We start from the raw sequence: 21,710 nt of genomic DNA, 5'->3' as shown, positions 1-21,710 counted from the left end.
CAGAATTTTCCTTTTCCTAGATGAGCTGCCAATTATGGCTTATGAGCCCCATCTGCCCAAAGCAACTAGTTTTAAGGTGCCAGTAACCCACCTTTGCCCCTTCTCCTGTCAGTAGAAACAGTTCCGGCAGGCTTTGTAGCTAAGCCACACATGAAGGCCAGGAGCTGGACTTGGTTGTCAGAGGCTATTTGAGGCACACACCACTGGGAGCATTTAATAGGTAGTGGGAGTTTGTCCCATCACGACCTCCGGTTATAACAACCTTAAGGACCCAAGAGCCATATGCTGTCTTAATATTAATTGCAGTCTCTGAAATTCAGCTCCAAGTTAATCTTTGAAGCAAGAGTGCAATAAAGTCAAGTGTGGAGTCATGTAAATACAAGACTAAATTTACAGAGCAAGTTACTTATAATTGCTGCTTGGTTTCACATTTGATCCACCTTACTGCTGATTGAAAGTATACCAATGAAATGATAACTGGCTAGATTGTATTTATCCCACTTTCTGTCAACAGAAAAGGCTGGGCAGTTTGTCATATACTATTGGATATATGCCACTATTCTAGGTGTAATGAAGTTACTTGGTTAGTGTTCCAAATGAATTTAGAGTCATATAGCTAGGATGTCATCAAGTTCCATAATCTTTTCTGTGTTCAGCTGTTTCTTGGAATTACATGGAAAGTACTGAACATCGGAGCTTTTGCAACGGTTAGATTCTCAGTAGTTTGTGATGGCTAGAAATAATTGCATACACCTCTGACTCATCTTTTGCACTCAAGCAAAATCATAATCGAGGATTAGGGAAAGAAGCTGCAGACAGAAACAGGTGAATTGATTATGGGGAGCAAGGACATGGCAGACCAATTGAATAATTACTTTGGTTCTGTCTTCACTAAGGAGGACATGAATAATCTTCCAGAAATAGTAGGGGACAGAGGGTCCAGTGAGATGGAGGAACTGAGCGAAATACATGTTAGTAGGGAAGTGGTGTTAGGTAAATTGAAGGGATTGAAGGCAGATAAATCCCCAGGGCCAGATGGTCTGCATCCCAGAGTGCTTAAGGAAGTAGCCCAAGAAATAGTGGATGCATTAGTGATAATTTTTCAAAACTCGTTAGATTCTGGACTAGTTCCTGAGGATTGGAGGGTGGCTAATGTAACTCCACTTTTTAAAAAAGGAGGGAGAGAGAAACTGGGGAATTATAGACCGGTTAGCCTAACGTCGGTGGTGGGGAAACTGCTGGAGTCAGTTATCAAGGATGTGATAACAGCACATTTGGAAAGCGGTGAAATGATCGGACAAAGTCAGCATGGATTTGTGAAAGGAAAATCATGTCTGACGAATCTCATAGAATTTTTTGAGGATGTAACTAGTAGAGTGGATAGGGGAGAACCTGTGGATGTGGTATATTTGGATTTTCAGAAGGCTTTTGACAAGGTCCCACACAGGAGATTAGTGTGCAAACTTAAAGCACACGGTATTGGGGGTAAGGTATTGGTGTGGGTGGAGAGTTGGTCAGCAGACAGGAAGCAAAGAGTGGGAATAAACGGGACCTTTTCAGAATGGCAGGCGGTGACTAGTGGGGTACCGCAAGGCTCAGTGCTGGGACCCCAGTTGTTTACAATATATATTAATGACTTGGATGAGGGAATTAAATGCAGCATCTCCAAGTTTGCGGATGACACGAAGCTGGGGGGCAGTGTTAGCTGTGAGGAGGATGCTAAGAGGATGCAGGGTGACTTGGATAGGTTGGGTGAGTGGGCAAATTCATGGCAGATGCAATTTAATGTGGATAAATGTGAAGTTATCCACTTTGGTGGCAAAATTAGGAAACAGATTATTATCTGAATGGTGGCCGATTAGGAAAAGGGGAGGTGCAATGAGACCTGGGTGTCATTATACACCAGTCATTGAAAGTGGGCATGCAGGTACGGCAGGCGGTGAAAAAGGCGAATGGTATGCTGGCATTTATAGCAAGAGGATTCGAGTACAGGAGCAGGGAGGTACTACTGCAGTTGTACAAGGCCTTGGTGAGACCACACCTGGAGTATTGTGTGCAGGTTTGGTCCCCTAATCTGAGGAAAGACATCCTTGCCATAGAGAGAGTACAAAGAAGGTTCACCAGATTGATTCCTGGGATGGCAGGACTTTCATATGAAGAAAGACTGAATGAACTGGGCTTGTACTCGTTGGAATTTAGAAGATTGAGGGGGGATCTTATTGAAACATATAAGATCCTAAAGGGATTGGACAGGCTAGATGCAGGAAGATTGTTCCCGATGTTGGGGAAGTCCAGAACGAGGGGCCACAGTTTGAGGATAGAGGGGAAGCCTTTTAGGACCGAGATTAGGAAAAACTTCTTCACACAGAGAGTGGTGAATCTGTGGAATTCTCTGCCACAGGAAGCAGTTGAGGCCAGTTCATTGGCTATATTTAAGAGGGAGTTAGATATGACCCTTGTGGCTACGGGGGTCAGGGGGTATGGAGGGAAGGCTGGGGCGGGGTTCTGAGTTGGATGATCAGCCATGATCATAATAAATGGCGGTGCAGGCTCGAAGGGCCGAATGGCCTACTCCTGCACCTATTTTCTATGTTTCTATGTAACTTCCTGTTTAAATGTAGCCGATCATTCATAACCAGTGTAAGAGGATTGAAGAACTTTGGTTTGATCTGTTGGTTGACAACAAAAGTACAATAGCAATATGCTCAACAATAACATTTCAGTAAAATGGGTACAGCAGCCTATTGGTTCAATTTCTTAAAAGCAAAGATCTAGAGGCTCAACTTTAAATCCCATCATAGAAGCTGAGGAATTTAAACAAATTTCTTGAATTAAGAAGCCACTATTACTAATGGTGACCATTAATCTACTAGACATGTAAAACTGTGTGTGTACATGGGTGGGTGAGAGTGAGAAACGGGCAACACACACAGAATGCTGGAGGGACTCAGCAGGCCAGGCAGCATCTATAGGAAAGAGTACAGTTGACGTAGATCTACTGCTTAGATTTTTTTTCTCCAGTCCTGCTGAAGGGTGTCAGCCCGAAACGTCACCTGTACTCTTTTCCATAGATGCTGTCTGACCTGCTGAGTTCCTCCAACATTTTGTGTGTGTTGACTGGATCTCCAGCTTCTGCAGGTTTTCTCTTATTTCTGCAGGGGGAAATGGGATCTGTTTTGCTGTTTCTGTTTTCTTGCTTGTTGTGTTGTATTGTGCTACCAAGCATTGTGGGCATGCTGCATTGACGAAGAATGTGTGGTGACATTTACAGAAGGTCCCCCAGCCCCCTCAGGTGAGTTAGTTGTTAACACAAATGGCGCATTTCACTGTACATTTTGATGTACATGTGTTAAATAATATATTTGAATCTTGAATCTTGAACCCACTTTGTCTATCAGAAAAAATGGAACCTGGTATCTTTACCTGGTCTGGCACACATCTGAAAATTGTCTTCAGAGATGGCACCGCATTATTTGTATCAACGAAGCTGATGCAATTCCTATGACTTATCTCCAGGCAGCAACCCAAACCAGGACAACACAAGATGAAGACAGCCTGCTTATAAAGGAATACACCACCCCTGACTGGCTGAAGTAATGGTACACAGCGTAAATCAAAGTCCAGCAAGAGCTTCAATCATCCGATCACCTCAATGAAATCCTATCCAACTAGATACCTTCAGGGTAAAGAATCTTTAGAATATCTGACTTCCACTCACAAAACAATTCCCTATATATTACCCCATTTTTAAATCCTTCAATAAGCCAACCATTTGAACTGCCTAAGATGGAGACTTGAAACTTGTGTTGCAGACAAGGACATAGAAATGAGAAATAGTACAAATATAAAGCTTAAGAAAAACTTCAAAAGCAAATAAACTACAGAAACTACAAACGTAGAAACTTGAAATAAAAACAAATTCAGGGCTGAAGAGGATAAGAAGCTTGAAATGGTTCTTAAACTACTGAGTCTTTTCAGCATTGACATTATTTATTTATTATCTAAGCAGAAAATAATTAACTTCAACTTGATGAAATGCCAGGCAAGCCTGTGGCACTAGTAAAGTGCCGTCCAGGAAAAACTTGGCTCAGTGAGTCATCAGGTTTGGGCAAGTAGTAACTCTCACAGTTCATTTACTGTCAATTAAAACTAGAAATGTTACTTATCCATATTGTGAAAGAATCACAAACTAGTTGTTAGACTAGTTTTCACTCCTATGAAGTTTAATAATTATAATTGCAAACCATCTTTATATTACAGAAATAAATGCCTTTAGGACTAATGCTGGTAAGAAAGAGATTTGCTCTTAAACGGTGACTTTGATCAAAATTCTATTTGGTATGGTGACTTTCATCTCAGACTGTCTATTGTTCAGATCTGCTGGTCACAAATGATTCTTTTGCTAGAAGTTGGAGGAACACTGGTGTGGATCTGAGAGAAAACCTCAAGTGGCATTACTCAAACAAATTATGTTGAATCAAATAAGTTCAATGGAACAATACCCTAGCAGGGATGACAGTGGAACAGCAATGGCAACTGTTTCTGGGAATAATGCGGAAGGTGCAGGATCAGTTCGTTCCAAAGTAGAAGAAAGATCCTAAGGGGAGTAAGGGGAGGCCGTGGCTGACAAGGGAAGTAATGGACAGTATAAAAATAAAAGAGAAGTATAACAAAGCAAAGACGAGTGGGAAACCGGAGGATTGGGAAACTTTTAAAGAGCAACAGAAGGTAACTAAAAAGGCAATACGCGGAGAAAAAATGAGGTACGAAGGTAAACTAGCCAAGAATATAAAGCAGGACAGTAAAAGCTTCTTTAGGTATGTGAAAAGGAAAAAAATAATAAGACCAAAATTGGGCCCTTGAAGACAGAAACGGGTGAATTTATTATGGGGAACAAGGAAATGGCAGACGAGTTGAACAGGTACTTTGGATCTGTCTTCACTAGGGAAGACACAAACAATCTCCCAGATATAATAGTGGCTAAAGGACCTAGGGTAATGGATGAACTGAAGGAAATTTATATTAGGCAGGAAATGATGTTGGATAGACTGTTGGGTCTGAAGGCTGATAAGTCCCCTGGACCTGATGGTCTGCATCCCAGGGTACTTAAGGAGGTGGCTTTAGAAATCGTGGACGCATTGGTAATCATTTTCCAACGTTCTATAGGTTCAGGATCAGTTCCTGTGGATCGGAGGGTGGCTAATGTTGTCCCTCTCTTCAAGGTTACCCTGACGTCGGTGGTGGGAAAGATGCTGGAGTCAATTATAAAAGATGAAATTACGACACACCTGGATAGCAGTAACAGGATCGGTCCGAGTCAGCATGGATTTACGAAGGGGAAATCATGCTTGACTAATCTTCTGGAATTTTTTGAGGATGTAACTATGAAAATGGACAAGGGAGAGCCAGTAGATGTAGAGTACCTGGACTTTCAGAAAGCCTTTGATAAAGTCCCACATAGGAGATTAGTGGGCAAAATTAGGGCACATAGAATTGGGAGCAGAGTACCGACATGGATTGAAAATTGGCTGGCTGACAGAAAACAAAGAGTAGCAATTAATGGGTCCCTTTAGGAATGGCAGGTGGTGACCAGTGGGATACCGCAGGGTTCAGTGCTGGGACCGCAGCTGTTTATAATATATATTAATGATTTAGATGAGCGAATTAAAAGTAACATTAGCAAATTTGCCGATGACACAAAGCTGGGTGGCAGTGTGAAATGTAAGGAGGATGTTATGAGAATGCAGGGTGACTTGAACAGGCTGGGTGAGTGGGCAGATGCAGTTTAATGTGGATAAATGTGAGGTTATCCACTTTGGTGGTAAGAATAGGAAGGCAGATTATTATCTAAATGGAGTCAAGTTAGGAAAGGGGGAAGTACAAGATGATCTAGATGTTCTTGTACATCAGTCACTGAAAGCAAGTATGCAAGTACAGCAGGCTGTGAAGAAAGCTAATGGCATGCTGGCCTTCATAACAAGGGGAATTGAGTATAGGTGCAAAGAGGTCCTTCTGTAGCTGTACAGGGCCCTGGTGAGACCACACCTGGAGTACTGTGTGCAGTTTCGGTCTCCAAATTTGAGGAAGGACATTCTTGCTATTGAGGGAGTGCAGCGTAGGTTCACAAGGTTAACTCCCAGGATGGCAGGACTGTCATATGTTGAAAGATTGGAGTGACTGGGCTTGTATACTCTGGAATTTAGAAGGCTGAGAGGGGGTCTTATTGAAACCTATAAGATTATTAAGGGACTGGATACGGTGGAGGCAGGAAGCATGTTCCCACTGATGGGTGAGTTCAGAACCAGAGGCCACAGTTTAAGAATAAGGGGTAGGCCATTTAGAACGGAGTTGAGGAAAAATTTTTTCACCCAGAGAGTGGTGGATATATGAAATGCTCTGCCCCAGAAGACTATGGAGGCCAAGTCTCTGGATGCTTTCAAGAAAGAGATGGATAGAGCTCTTAAAGATAGCGGAATCAAAGGTTATGGGGATAAGGCAGGAACTGGATACTGACTGTGGATGATCAGCCATGATCACAGTGAATGGCGGTGCTGGCTTGAAGGGCCGAATGGCCTACTCTTGCACCTATTGTCTATTGTCTAAACCATCTTAAGAAACTGGAGTAATTGTTGTAAACCTCACATCTTACCCTACTAGCTAAAAGACAGAACAGATATAATTAATTCAGACCATAGGAAAAACCAGGAAATAGAATAATAATTAAGAAAATTCAGAAAATAAAAATATCAGAAATGATGGTTTATTTGCTCAATTTTTAAAAGGGATAACAATCTTTAGTGTGTGCCAAAACATATATATGCATAGTAACTAGTGTTCTTACAACACACATCAGATTTTGCAGCCTTGTATATTTCCTCTGTAGATCCCATCTTCTCTAGAATTAAGATATACTTTAGTTGTTGCTTATTTCAAGCTATCTTATTGATACAGAGAAAATAATATTCTTTAAAATTGCTTTCCATGTTTCTTAGACAGTGATACTGAGAAGTGCAGGCAGCTTTTACTATTCTGGCTGGTAAACCCACAGTACATAAACACAGAAGGTAATACTTTGTGTGTGTGTGTTTTTTTAAAATCAGAATACCAACACATAAGAAATAGAAGTGCTGTTTATGCCCCCAAGCATGCTTTGTCATTCAATAAGATCACGGTTCATCTTTTAACTCGGTGGTACTTTCCTGCACTAACTCTACATTGCCTTAATTTCTCTAATTTTGAAATGAGGCAGAGAATCTCAGAGATTGACTATACTCTGGATAAAGAAGAGGTTTCTTCTCATGAATCTCTCCTTGAAGTATCTCCCTGAGAACAGGTAAAATCAAGGACAACTACCCATCATCACCCACACAGTGTTAAACAATTACTGGGAGAAACTGTGCAAGTTGAATACTTGATAAGTTCAGAAGTGCCAGAACAATAAGTGTGTTAACATTCATAAGAACATTTGGGTGAGAAATTTATCTTCTGTTACTGGGGGAAAATGAACTCTGCAAAGGCCTCCATTATACTCCCATTAAAGTCACTCAGCTATGAGTTCTAAACACCAGACATTCTGCAGATGCTGAAAGTCCAGAGAAACACACACAAAATTCTGGCGGAACTCAAGAGGTCAGGCAGCATCTATGGAAAGGAATAAACAGTCCACGTTTCAGGCAAAGACACTTTGACCAGAAGCTTTGACTGTTTATTTCTTTCCATAGATGCTGCCTGACCTGCTGAGTTCCTCCAGCATTTTGTATTTGTCACAACATGTGTTCAGCCCGTGAGTTGATTAAAGGATGTAGTTGTGCTGAAGAAGGTACAGAGGAAGTTCACCAGGATGTAAGGAGTCTGAGTGGTGACCTGATAGGGGTATTTAAAAGCTTGATATAGAAAGAATAAATTTCCTATTGGGGTTGGGGGAGGAGTGTTTAAAACAAGAGGACATAGGTTTAAGGCAAATAGGAGTAGGTTTACAAGGGATCTGAGGGGACAGTGTTTCACCAGATTGGTCGCTATCTGGGACATGCTGCCAGATAAGATGGTGGAGGCAGATGTAATCACAATTTGTAAGCTGCATTTGGCATAGCAGGGTATGGACTTAATATGGGCAAATGTGATTAGTATAGATAATTACAACAAATAGTAAGGATGTGATGAGCCAAAGGACCTGGTTCTGTTTTGTATGAATCTCTCACTCTTGTTCAGAGTGGTCAGACATTATAAATAATGCAATGGAAATGCTCCTGGACAAATATTCATTGTGCCAGTTGAACATGACATACTTGTTTCACATTGTTTTCACTGCATGTTTCATCCCCAAATGCTTACTTCCTGAACTTTGTGAAGACTTAACCTGTCAACTTCAACACATTTCAACAACAAAAATCCAAGGCTTAAATTATTGCACTGATAATTCTCAATTCATGAGCAGGGATATTGGATCTCCTTTTTGAAGGACTTGTTCTCATTTTATGGGCTTGCACGTATACTGTGCTCTTTAGAGTAAAAAGTGCTCAGTCAGTTCCCCTTGATCTGTACCTAACTAAGAACACGAAAAAAAAGTTTTCTACTGCCATTCTTACCATGGCTGAGATCAGTACTGAATGCTGATTTTCTCAAAGCTGTATCATGTCATACATTTGCCAGCTCAGCAATCAGAGAAATTACTCAACACATGTGAAGCACAAATTTAAACATTTCTAGGACAAGGCAAACTGTATATTGCATGAACAACACAACTAAACTAATAATAAATTTAGCACCATTTGTATATATCTGGAGGCCTCATGAACCACATATTTTATTTTATTTTGAAGGTGAGCTATTTTAGTTTGACACAGTCATGTGCCCAAATCCTAGCTGCACAGCCTGCAGATTCCATAGTTTCTTCTGAGTTTTCTTTTCCTTTTCCTCATTTCCTTGGGGTTTCAGGCTTTATTTCAGATCTTCAGCTAGAGCAAAACAGGAAGAAAACAAATTCCCTAAACAAAGCAATGAAAATGCAAACTATGCATTATTCAAATCCCTTACTTACACCTACACAAAATAAGCAGCTAGAGCAGCCATTTTGTCTTTGGGCTTCTTCGGATTGCCCCTGCCTGGAGCTCTACGTCCCCTGCCTCTCCCTCGGCCCCGTCTTCGTCCCTGTCCTCCACCACTTCTGTGCATTGGGTGTTTCATTTTGGCATACTGAAATTCGACAAGGTTTTGAAACACTGGATCACAGAAGACACAGCCTGAATGCTGTGTTGCTTCACCAGGCAGTGGGGATTTTGCTTTGTTGAAATCTACATCAACGATTGCTGCTTCGCACACGTCACAGGTTTCAGATGATACTTTCACTCTGTGGGCATTTTCAAAGAAGTGCACCACCACGTTGCATTTGTTACATGCCATCTTCCATTTGGGGCCTGAGGTGGGGTCGAAGACCAGCACACCACTGTCACAATCAACACACTGGACAATCCCCAGCAAGCTCAATGAATGCTGACAGGTCGGATGGGTGCATTCGTTACATCCCATTCCTAAGAAAGAAAAACAAATAATGAGTCACAAGATGAATTTCCCTGACCTCAGTCATGTTCCTATCAATTGATCTTACTACTAACAGAAGAATAATTGGTTATGTGGAGCAACAAGCAATCTGCTGAAAGACTGCATTTGTAGTTATTTTATTTCTTATATTCAAGGGAGTAAAAATCTTTATGTTGCGTCTCAGTCGCCATGTACATGCAAAAAAGAGGGGAAATGTGGGAAGATACTGCCGAAAAACTAAGATTGTACACATAATTGCTTTGTATACATGTACAATCAGATACACAATCAGATCAATGTACAGTCAGATACACAATCAGATCGATGTACAGATACACAATCAGATCAATGTACAGTCAGATACACAATCAGATCAATGTACAGATACACAATCAGATCAATGTACAGTCAGATATACAATCAGATCAATGTGTTTTGATAAATCTGATGGCCTGGTGAAAGAAGCTGTCCTAGAGCCTGTTGGTCCTGGCCTTCATGCTGAGATACCACTTGCCAGACAGTAGCAGCTGAAGCAGTTTGTGGTTGGGATGGCTGGAGTCCCTGGTGATCCTCTGGGCCCTTTTTACGCACCTGCTGCTGTAAATGTCCTGAATAGGGGAAATTTCACATCCACAGATGTGCTGGGCTACCTGCACCACTCTCTGCAGTGCTCTGTGATTGAGGGTAGTACAATTCCCTGCGACTGAAGGTAGTACAGTTCCCATACCAGGCAGTGATGACATAGCCAGTCAGGATGCTCTCGATGATGCCCCTGTAGAAAGTCCTGATGACCTAGGGCCTCTTACCAGACTTCTTCAGCCGTCTGAGGTGAAAGAGGCGCTATTGTGCTTTTATCACCACGTAGCCAGTATGTATTGTCCAGATGAGATCCTTGGTGATGCGTATACTGAGGAACTTGAAACTACTCACCCTCTCAACTTCAGACCCATTGATGTAATTAGGGGCTAGCCTGTCTCCGTTCCTCCTGTAATCGATCAACTCCTTTGTTTTTACAACATTGAGGGAGAGGTCGTTTTCTTGGCAATCTGACAGGAAGTCCAGGATCCAGCTGCACAAGGCGAGGTGTAGGCCGAGGTTCTTGCTGAGCCTGACGGGAATTATGGTGTTGAATGCTGAACTGTAGTCCAAGAACACCATTCTAACCTAAGCATCCCTCTTCTACAGGTGAGTGAGGATGGTGTGTAGTGCTGTGGCTATGGCAATGTCTGTTGATCGGTTGTGTTGGTAGATGAATTGTAGAGGGTCCAGTGTGGGTGGCAGCATGTAGCAGATGTAGTTCTTGACCAGCCTCTCAAAGCATTTGCTTATGATTGAGGGGAGTGCAACAGGATGCCAATCATTCAGGCATGTTACCTTGGTTTTCTTTGGTACATGGACAGTGGTGGATGTTTTGAAGCAGATTGGGTTAAACGTCTGGCCTCCAAACTCTATTAGTTAGAATGATGCAAAATAAATGACCGGGGTGTTTACCTTTATGAACTTTACTGCAAAATCGTGGCTATATAGCTAAAAATAAAGGTTACTTCTCTTATCTGCAAAGGAAGATGTCTAAGAAAGTGGAAGAATTTGCATACATCTTAAATCATTAATTTTACAAAATGTTAGTGTTCTGTTTCAGGATTTATCCACATTGTCTTCAAATATAAATGTACGGAACAACATGGAAATCACTGATGACTGCCATCAGTGCCACCCAGTTAAAACAACAGATTAGATATGTTTGATCACCTTTTTCTTGTGTCTATACTGCATGAAGCAGTTGTTAACAGAACACAAGAGTTAAAGGAGAACTATCACCACAACCATCAGCGGACACTAAAAATAAACGTGGATTCTTGGGAAAAAAGAGGGAGGCAAAGAATGAAAAGAAATCAAACTCCCAATGTCAATGAAATGAAATTATCACAATGTCTGAAAATTATTCATAATATTAACCCATTTGAAATGATACTTCACAGTTTAAGTATAGAATTCACCCAGCTTTTTTACCCCCTTCAATCTTCCTTTCTACCCACAATTCAAAGCCTGTGCTCATCATTAGTAATAACTTCCTGGTTTTTCTTTTCTTTACCTGTTTTGTTTTTCTTAAACTTATAGGCTCTTGCATTTTCAATTTTTGGCTGCACTTATCTGCCAATAAAAATCTCCGTGCTCTAAAACTTCTAAATTCCAATGTACTGACTAGTAGTCCTTTGACAAGCAAGTGATCCTGGAGAGTTATGGATAAAACACTGCCCAGGTATTGCTGTGGACCAAACCAGATCCACATTCCTTAGACCAGTTAGGAACCAAGTGGTGAGGCAGTGTCATGAATCAAGTCATGTGGATGGGACAGAACAAACCCATCCTGTAAACTCTTCCAGAATGACCTCGTGAAAGCCATTTCCCATGCGGTGGCAATTCCAGACAAAGACTGAATCATGGAAGGATACTCAACCACTCTTACTTACCTTACCTATACCTACACTAAATGATCTATATTATTGAACTATGACTTTTACTTATTGAAAATGAATACCAGAGCACGAGAAGCCAAAGAAGGGAAAGGTTCCGCCGGGAACGGAAAAAAAATGGTGATCCTGGAACTTTGAAGGATACTCCGGTAACTATGGAACAAATGAAGAAACTTTTAGAAGATACAGTTAATCGAAGACTCACGCAATTGAAGAAGCGTTGAATTTGAGGAAAGAAGAATCAAGAACATTCAGACCTGAAATCGACCAACATCAAATCAGGATTTCGGAGTTAGACGAAGATGGTCGTAAAAGAGATAAAAGAATTGAAGCGCTCGAGAAAAGTTTAACTTCGGTAACTCAGCAATTGGAACGCTATCAAGCTAAGACTATCGATCTTGAAAATCGTTCCCGACGACAGAATTTGCGCTTAATTGGTTTCCCTGAGGATGTGGAGAAGGGAGATCCTACTAAATATTTTTCTAAATTGCTAATGGATGTGTTTGGCTCTGATATATTGGAAGAACCACCGATATTAGATCGTGCTCATCGCTCATTCCGTTTTAATCCGGAGAAATCGGCTAAACCGAGACCGATCATTATTCGGTTTCATTATGTCCACGAGAAGGAACGAGTTATCCGAGCTGCTCGGAAGAAAGGTATGATCGAATTTCAAGATTTCAAGTTCAGAATTGTTGAAGACTACAGCCAACACATACTGAAAAAACGGACGGCCTTTAAACCTCAGATGGCAGAACTTTATCGTCGGGGCTATAAAATAGCGCTACTGTTTCCAGCCCGTCTGAGAGTGGTTATGCTGGATAACTCGCGCAGTCTGTTTAAAAATCCGATGGAAGTCCAAAGTTTTCTCGATGATCTGCCTCCCTTTACGGAGGATTAATCAATGTATCATTTGGTTTTTTCTCTCGTCTCCGATTGTTTAGTTCGAGGCTTTGTTTTTTCGATCTGGCAGTGTAGGTTCGTCTTTTATAGTTAAACGATATTAGGCTTTTCTGTTAGTGATCCTGTATATCTTACTCTTAATACCTTTGGGTAGTTATTTAGTTATAAGTTTAATGATTGTTTTCTTTTCGAAATGTTACTAAAGTATTATATTTTAAAATGGGGGATTTTTTTTTACTTCTCCCCAGAATCCTTGCTGTTTCTTACGTCACTTCCGATCATTTACATTTGAAAAATTAATATAGTAATATGATTTAATGTTTGATGTTCTTTGAAATATGAGTAGCAAGGAACTTTTTAATGCTTTTAATCGTTTTAGATTTTTTTTTCTTGTTATAGTTAGTTTTTACTTTTTTCCATAAGGGTGGTGTTTTTCTTGATAAACATATTTCTGTTGGGTCGCCCTCCGGAAAGATGGGGGTAGGTTTAGTCTTAGATTTAGCATTGGCCACTGTCTGGCTTTTTTCTGGAGTTTTGTGGGAGGTGGGTGGTATTTTTCCTTTTATTCCTTTTTCATTTTTTCTTTTTAAACGAGCTGACCAGAAACTACTAAAATGTCTGAAATGCCGTAACTTTCGCTTCCTCTTTGGACCTTTTTTCCTCTTCTGGGGTCATGAGTCTCTACTCTGGTTAACCCTTTACATTCTTTATACTCGAGCTCATTATGATGAATAAGACCATTAATTTAGTTTCTTGGAATACAAATGGTTTAAGCCACTCGGTTAAACGGAAGAAAATTTTTGAAGTATTCCACAGGATGAATGCTCATATTATTTTTGTACAAGAAACTCATGTCCAGAAAGAGGATAATCAACGTTTCTTTAGATTCTGGAAGGGCCAACAGTATCATGCAAATTCACAAGCTAAAGTAAAAGGCATTTCTATATTTATAGATTCGTCAATTTCATTTACGCACTATGAGACGATTTCAGATTCTAATGGCAGATTTTTATTGATTACTGGCTTGCTATTTAATAAAAAAGTTGCCATGCTCAATGTTCATGCTCCAAATGTTGACTGTCCTGATTTTTTCAAGAATCTCCTCACATCTCTTCCCAATTTAAATGACTATATGCTGATTATGGGTGGTGATTTTAATTGTTGTTTAAACCCTTTGATAGATAGATCCAAGTTTAATCAAGCACTTCCGAATAAATCGGCTAACCTTATTAACTCTTTTATGATTGGCTCTGGAATCTCAGAAATTTGGAGATCCTTGCATCCAAATGACAAAGAGTTCTCTTTTTTTTCCACATGTACATCAGCATTATTCAAGAATTGACTACTTTCTTATTGACTCTCGATTAATTCCTTTTGTTACGAGTTGTGAATATGATCCTATTGCTGTTTCTGACCATGCACTGTTGAAATTATTTATCAACTTAAGGGATATATCAACTAATTCTAGACAATGGAGATTTAATATTTCTTTGCTTCAAGATTCAGATTCTGTTAGGTTTATTGATGAACAGATTAAGTTTTTCTTTACAACGAATTCCACGGATGATATTTCCAGTGGGATCCTCTGGGATACTTTTAAAGCATATATTCGTGGACAAATTATTTCATACACTGTTGGACTAAAAAAGCGAACTAATAAGGAAATACTTAAACTGGTTATCAAGATTAAAGAAGTTGATAAGAAATATTCTATAGCTCCTATATGGGGTATATGGGGTGTCAGGGAGGGGTAGCACCTCTGGTGGGGGAACATGTCGCATCCTTTTCAGGGCGGTTATTCCACTTCTGGTCCCCACCTGGCACTCAGCTCTCACCTGTGGCTCCCTGTAGCTGTTTGCATGCGACAGCGGCCACACCCCGGGCAATGGCTTCGACAAGCCGGCTAAACCAGGTGAGGGTAGCCGACGGGTCTTAAACCCTCTGTGAGATAGGGAGTTGTCTATCCCAGCATGTGAAGACAGACTCCGGCGGATTGAGCGGACGAGACCAGCGGAAGGTCCAATGGTCAAGAAGGCAGTCTCTGCAAGCGTCGTGGAACATGTAGAGCAGGACAAGACACAGAAGACGTCCTGGTCATCCACTGCGCCTAGTCTCATCTCCAGCCGTCTAGACTCTGTCTTGCCACTGGATCCAGATGGGAATTGGGAAGAGAGAGTGAGGCTGACGCTACGCAACTCTCCCTCACTTAAATCCAAATCACGCGCTAGTCCAACACCATCATTATGGTGTCGAGGTCCTCTTCGACGTCAACTATGGACGAACAACATAGCTCCTAATCAAGAACTTTATAAACAGAGAGTTGAACTTCAAATGGAACATAACCTTTTATTATCATCTTCAATTGAAAGTCAATTAATCAAAACTAAGAGTCAATTTTATATACATGGTGATAAAACTGGGAAACTCTTAGCCAATCAATTGGAATCGGCCTCGGTTAAACGACAGATTCTTAAAATTCGTAAACAAGATGGCACTTTGACAGTTGACCATGACGAGATTAATAAATCCTTTCAAGAATTTTATACCTCTCTTTATCAATCAGAATTTCCTGATGACTCCACTATAGTGTATGAATTTTTTAAGAAATTGAATATTCCAAAGTTATCATCTAATGAACGTTCAAAACTAGATGTACCTATTACTGTAGAGGAAATAAAGAATGCTATTTTTTCAATGAATTCAGGTAAAGCACCTGGTCCAGATGGATTTACAGTAGAATTTTTAAAATTTTTCTCAACTACACTAACTCCTTGGCTATGTAGCGTTTTTAGGGATACAATTTCAATAGGTAAATTACCACAATCTTTCTATCGAGCTTCTATTTCCCTAATTCTTAAAAAAGATAAGGATCCTACTGAATGTGCATCTTATAGGCCTATATCTCTGCTGAATGTTGATTCTAAGATTTTTTCTAAAATATTGGCAACGAGATTGGAGAATGTATTACCCCAAATTATTTCTGCTGATCAAACTGGATTTATTAAAAATCGTTACTCTTTTTTTAATATTAGGAGATTAATGAATATCGTTTATATGCCTTCACCCAAAATTCCAGAATGTGTCGTTTCACTGGAAGCTGAAAAAGCTTTTGATAGAGTTGAATGGGTATATTTATCTAATACCCTTGAGAAACTCACTTTTAGTCCGATATTCATTTCCTGGATTAAACTGATGTATTTTACCCCTTTGGCCTCGGTATTTACTAACAACCAAAGATCCCCTTTTTTTCATCTATTCCGTGGTACTAGGCAGGGTTGCCCTCTTAGTCCATTACTATTTGATATTGCCTTGGAACCACTAGCTATTGCCATTCATGACTCCCGTAATATATTTGGTATTACTTGTGGAAATGAGTCTCATAAATTATCACTATATGCAGATGATCTACTATTATATATTTCTAACCCAGGAAAATCTATTCCGGCAGTATTAACTTTGCTTGCTCAGTTTAGTAGCTTTTCTGGTTATAAACTGAACCTAAGTAAGAGTGAACTCTTTCCATTAAATATGCAGGTTCCTATTTATAGAAATTCTGCATTTAGATTGATTACTGATTATTTTACTTATTTGGGAGTTAAAATTACTAAGAGACATAAGGATCTATTCAATTTCAACCTTTTACCATTAATTAATCAGGTTAAACAACTGACTACTAAATGGTCCCCTTTGTCTCTATCATTGATTGGCCGTATTAATGCTTTTAAAATGATTATTTTACCCAAATTTTTATATTTATTTCAAGCGATACCGATTTTTATTCCTAAATCTTTTTTTGATATTATTGACTCTAAAATTTCTTCTTATATATGGCAAAATAGAAATCCCTGATTAAGTAAAAAATACTTACAGAAATCTAAGAAAGAAGGTGGTTCGGCATTGCCTGTCCTAAGATTTTACTATTGGGCAATTAATATCCATACTTAATATTTTGGACACAAGATTGGAATATAACTCCAAGCCCACATTGGGTAAACCTTGAAGGCCATTCTGTACAAGAGTTTTCTTTAGCCTCCATTTTAGGAACTTAATTGCCTTTTGCACTATCTAAATTGAATAAACAAATTTTCAACCCTATAGTTAAACATACATTGTGAATATGGCTTCAATTTCGTAAATTTTTTGGCCTGAATGAATTTATGTTATCAAGTCCTATTATATCTAATTTTTTTTTCCAACCGTCGGTAATAGACCAAGCCTTTTTGATATGGAAAACGAAAGGCATAATATGTTTTCGCGATTTATTTTTGAATAACTGCTTTATGTCTTTTGAGCAGTTATCTGAGAAATTTGATTTGCCTAGATCTCATTTTTTTAGATACTTACAAATAAGAAATTTTTAAAATATTACGTTGCCTACCTTTCCGACTTCCAATCCTTCTGGCACTCTTGATAAAATTTTAGGCTTTAATCCTTTGCAGAAGGGATTAATAGCAATAATTTATGATATAATTATGAAATTACAGCCAGATATATCTGACAAAATTAAAAATGAATGGGAAAGGGAACTTCAACTTTCCCTACCTACAGAGAAATGGGATAAAATTTTTCAATTAGTTAGTACTTCTTCTATATGTGCTAAACATACTTTAATACAATTTAAAGTAGTACACAGAGCTCATATGTCCAAAGATAAACTAGTTCATTTTTATTCCCATATAAACCCTACTTGTGATAGATGTCACTCTGAAGTGGCTTCTTTAACTCATATGTTTTGGTCCTGTCCTCTTTTAGAAAAATATTGGAAGGACATTTTTGATATTATTTCAACAGTTCTATGCTTTGATTTAAAACCCCATCCTATTACGGCAATCTTTGGATTGCCAATGGTAGAACATAGATCTTTGTCTTCTTCAGCCTGTTGAATGATAGCTTTTGTTACTTTAATGGTGAGAAGATCTATTTTGTTGAACTGGAAGGAAACTAATCCTCCAACTACATTCCAATGGTTTTCTCAAACCATATTAAGTTTAAATTTAGAAAAAATTAGAAGTGATATTTTTGACCCTTCGGTTAAATTTGAAGAAACTTGGAAACCTTTTATGCGACATTTTCATATGATGTAATCTGACCTTTCCAAATCTTTTTTCTAAACTTAAATTATATGAGGAGAGGAGCGGAGTTAACGACATTATCGAACATGTCCGATATAAGCTGTTGGTCTAGCCCTGTTTTGTTTTTTTTTTCTTGGGGTTTTTTTTTCCTTTTTTTTCTTTTGGGGTTTTTTTTTTGTTTATATATTTTTTTCTTGTTATTTCTTTTTTAATGTTTAATCTCATTATGAGTTTGGAAGTCTTTTATATCTATGTTACTTAAAATTCATTTTATATATGTTGATAAACATTTTTCCAATCTCTTTGTACCAACTTTGTTATTGAGTTTGTAATTTTGAAAAATTAATAAAAAGATTTAAAAAGAAAGAAAGGAAGGATACTCAAGAGCTGTGGCAGGGTTTGAATGCTATCATCTCCTACAAAGTAAAACCAAGCGACATATGCGATAACAAGGTTTCACTCCCAGATGAGCTCCATGCCTTTTATGCTTGCTTTGACCAACAGAACACATAGGCATCTTCATGAACTCCCAAAGCTCCCGACAACTCTTGCTTCTGTATTCTGAGGTCCTCACCTACTTCAAGCAAGCTTCAATCCTACCAGTACCCAAGATGAACGTGGTAACCTGCCTCAATGACCATCATTCAGTTGCACTTACATCCACTGTGATGAAGTACTTTGAGAGGTTGATCATGAAACATATCAACTTCTGCCTGAGGAGTGACTTTGATCCACTCCAATTTGCCTACAGTCACAACAGGTCAACAGTAGAAACCCATTTTATTGGCTCTTCACTTTGCTCTGGAATACCTGGATAGTAAAAATGCACATATTTGAATGTTCTTTATTGACTACAGCTCTGCATTCAACACTATTATCCCCTCAAAACTAAACAATAAGTTCCAAGACCTTAAGCTCAATACTTCTTTGTGCAACTGAATCCTCAATCTCCTCACTTGCAGACCCCAGTCAGTTCAGACTGACAATATCTCCTTCACAATCACCTTCACCACACATCCACCACAAGGCTGTATGCTTAGCCCCGTGCTCTATTCACTTTTACAGTTATGACTGTGAGGCTAAGTATAGCTCCAATGCCATAGTTAAGTTTGCCAACAACACCATTGTTGGCTAAATCAAAGGTGGTGACGAATCAGCATATAGATTGGAAATCTGGTTGAATGGTACCACAATAACAACCTCTCACCCAAGGTCAGCAAAACCAAAGTACCGATTATTGACTACAGGAGGAGGAAACCAGAGGTCCAAGAGCCAGTCATCATTGGGGATCAGAGGTAGACAGGGTCAATAACTTTAAATTCATTGGTGTTATAATTTCAGACCATCTGTCCTCAGTCAGCACACAAGTGCCATTCCAAAGAAGGCACAGCAGCGGCTCTACTTTCTTAGAAGTTTACTAAGATTTGACATGTCATCTAAAACTTTCATAAACTTCTACAGATGTGTGGTAGAAAGTATATTAACTGATTGCATCGCAGCCTGATATGGATACACCAATGCCCTTGAACAGAAAAGCCTACAGAAATAGTGGCTAGAGTCTAACCCTCCCTACCATTGAAAACATCTACAAGGGGAGCTGTTGTAGGAAAGCAGCATCCAACATTATGGACCCCCAACATCCAGTCCATGCTCGCTTCTCACTGTTGGTGGTACAGGAACCTTAGGTCCCACACAACCAGATTCGGGAACAATTATTACCCCTCAATCATCAGTCTCCTGAATCAAAATAGCTGACTTCACTCACCTCAACACTGAACTGATCCCACAACCTGTGGACTCACTTTAAAGGACTCTACAACTCATGTTCTCAGTATTGTTTACTTATTGACTTAATATTGTTTTTCTTTCTGTATTTGCATAATTTATCATCTTTTGCACATTGGTTATTTGCCAGTATTTGTGTATAGTTTTTCATTGATTCTGTTATATTTCTCTGTTTTACTGAAAGAAAAGTAATCTCAGGGCAGTATAGGGTGACATGTGTACTTTGATAATAAATTTACTTTGAACTTTAAAAATCCTTTCATGGACAGCATTGTCAAACCTTCAGCTTTTGACGCATGTCAAAGCTCTTAGGTCTTTTTAATGCTTTTGAATGTCCTTCAGAAACAGTTAAAAATGTTAGGAATGAAATAAATAATTAAAACAAAAACTAGGGAAAAAACAACTTCTTCCTTGTTGTTATATAACTGCCTTTCAAATGAATATGTTTATGATTCTGGGTTATGGCTCAGCTAGTGTAGAGTTCAAGAGCACAGTAATGAATGTAAATGCTGGGGAACTGCAGCAAGCTCCTGCTCCACTCTTTGGATTCAAGCAGGAAAATCGGTAAATTGGCTTATTATTGTCATATGTACCAATCTACAGTGAAAATTTTGTCTTGCATACTGTTCATACAGGTTAATTCATTACAACAGTGCATCGACGTAGTTCAATGTAATATAACAGAGTGCATAATAAAGAGTTACAGTTACAGAGGAAGTGTAGGTAGACAACAAGGCACAAAGTCATTAACAAGGTAAATTGTGAGGTCAAGAATCCACCTTTTTGTACTAGGGCATTATGAGTTTTCAGGCTTTCTACTGTTGGTCTAATTTTCATAAGGGTGGATGTGCCATCCTCATCATATACTTTGGTGTAGTGTGACCATGGAGTAAAACAGATTAGGTCGTCTCTGGAATCTAGTCTGTGCTTAAAGCCATCAGGCTTCAGCTACCTTGTTCTTGAATGGGATTAATTTTCTATCTGATTACTCAAATTGGGGAAATATCATAAAACTTACACAACTGAACAGCCCATATCACTGGTCACTGCTTTATTTTGGATCACCCATTAAGAACCAGTGCGAACCAGTGACATTTATAGAACCCTCCTAGCAAACAGCATGCTTAAGGAAAAATGTAAATTGGAAATATATCAATACCAACTCTCCTTGCTTATTTGCATCCTATTTACAGCAGATTCACAAACAAGGTGAACTCAGTCAGCAACGATGTTGACAAACATCTTACCTTTCCTCATATCACGGAATGGTGGGTGGTTGTAGCAATATGGACACAGAGGGTAGCTCTTTCCTCTGGAACCAGAAGACCAGAGAACCAGTTCAAACTCATCTAGTGGACAGCGGAGTTCCTTATACAGTTTGATAGTTCCATTCTGGGGTAAGCTGTAGGTATCGTCACAATGGGAACAATGCATCCGGCTTGGTTTGGCCTGAAAGGTAAGAATCAAATTTAAGTAGTATGTTATTGAATTAGAGTACTACTGCAGAATGGCCATAGTTTTTTTTTACTTCAATGATTACTAATATCTGCTAACTACAAATGGAATCCTACAGTTCAGTTCACCTACCTACCAATCGTATATTGAGAAGAGTGTGTATCCAGACCTGGTAACTGAACAACTAAACCATTAGAGTTCCATCCACAAGCCTGGTAACTACAAACCAAGATCCTCAAATTCACAATCACAGACCGGTGAACAATGATCCATCAGTATTGTATTTCCATTCACAGCCAGTGGAAGTAACCATTCTGTATTCAATATCTGATAAACTCAATGTTAGAATATGGGAGTTCCATTCTCTGCCCAGAATCTATTAAAAGTTACTGTTCTGGAGTCCTACTTCCTCCCCAGTACATAGAATGAAAGAATTCCGACCTCATATTTTCTGCCTGGTAATTATATTGTACTCTAGAATCAA

General features: G+C 39.2%; 1 protein-coding gene across 1 annotated transcript in view; it reads right to left on the bottom strand.

Annotated features, from left to right (window-relative positions):
• Positions 1–6,745: 6,745 nt before the first annotated feature.
• The window catches only part of top3b (DNA topoisomerase III beta), an 84,570-nt gene continuing 69,605 nt past the window's right edge, over positions 6,746–21,710 (bottom strand). Inside the window, exons 16-17 of the mRNA XM_072245267.1 lie at positions 21,019–21,220; positions 6,746–9,527 (exon numbers count right to left, since the gene is read on the bottom strand). Coding sequence (XP_072101368.1) covers positions 9,040–9,527; positions 21,019–21,220 — 690 coding nt within the window. The 3' untranslated portion in view covers positions 6,746–9,039. The remainder of the gene's footprint in view (positions 9,528–21,018; positions 21,221–21,710) is intronic.

This window comes from Mobula birostris, chromosome 2 (genome assembly GCF_030028105.1).
Source record: "Mobula birostris isolate sMobBir1 chromosome 2, sMobBir1.hap1, whole genome shotgun sequence".
NCBI lineage: Eukaryota > Metazoa > Chordata > Chondrichthyes > Myliobatiformes > Myliobatidae > Mobula > Mobula birostris.
Note: the sequence above shows the minus strand (reverse complement) of the source record. Positions and strands in the feature narration are given on the sequence as shown.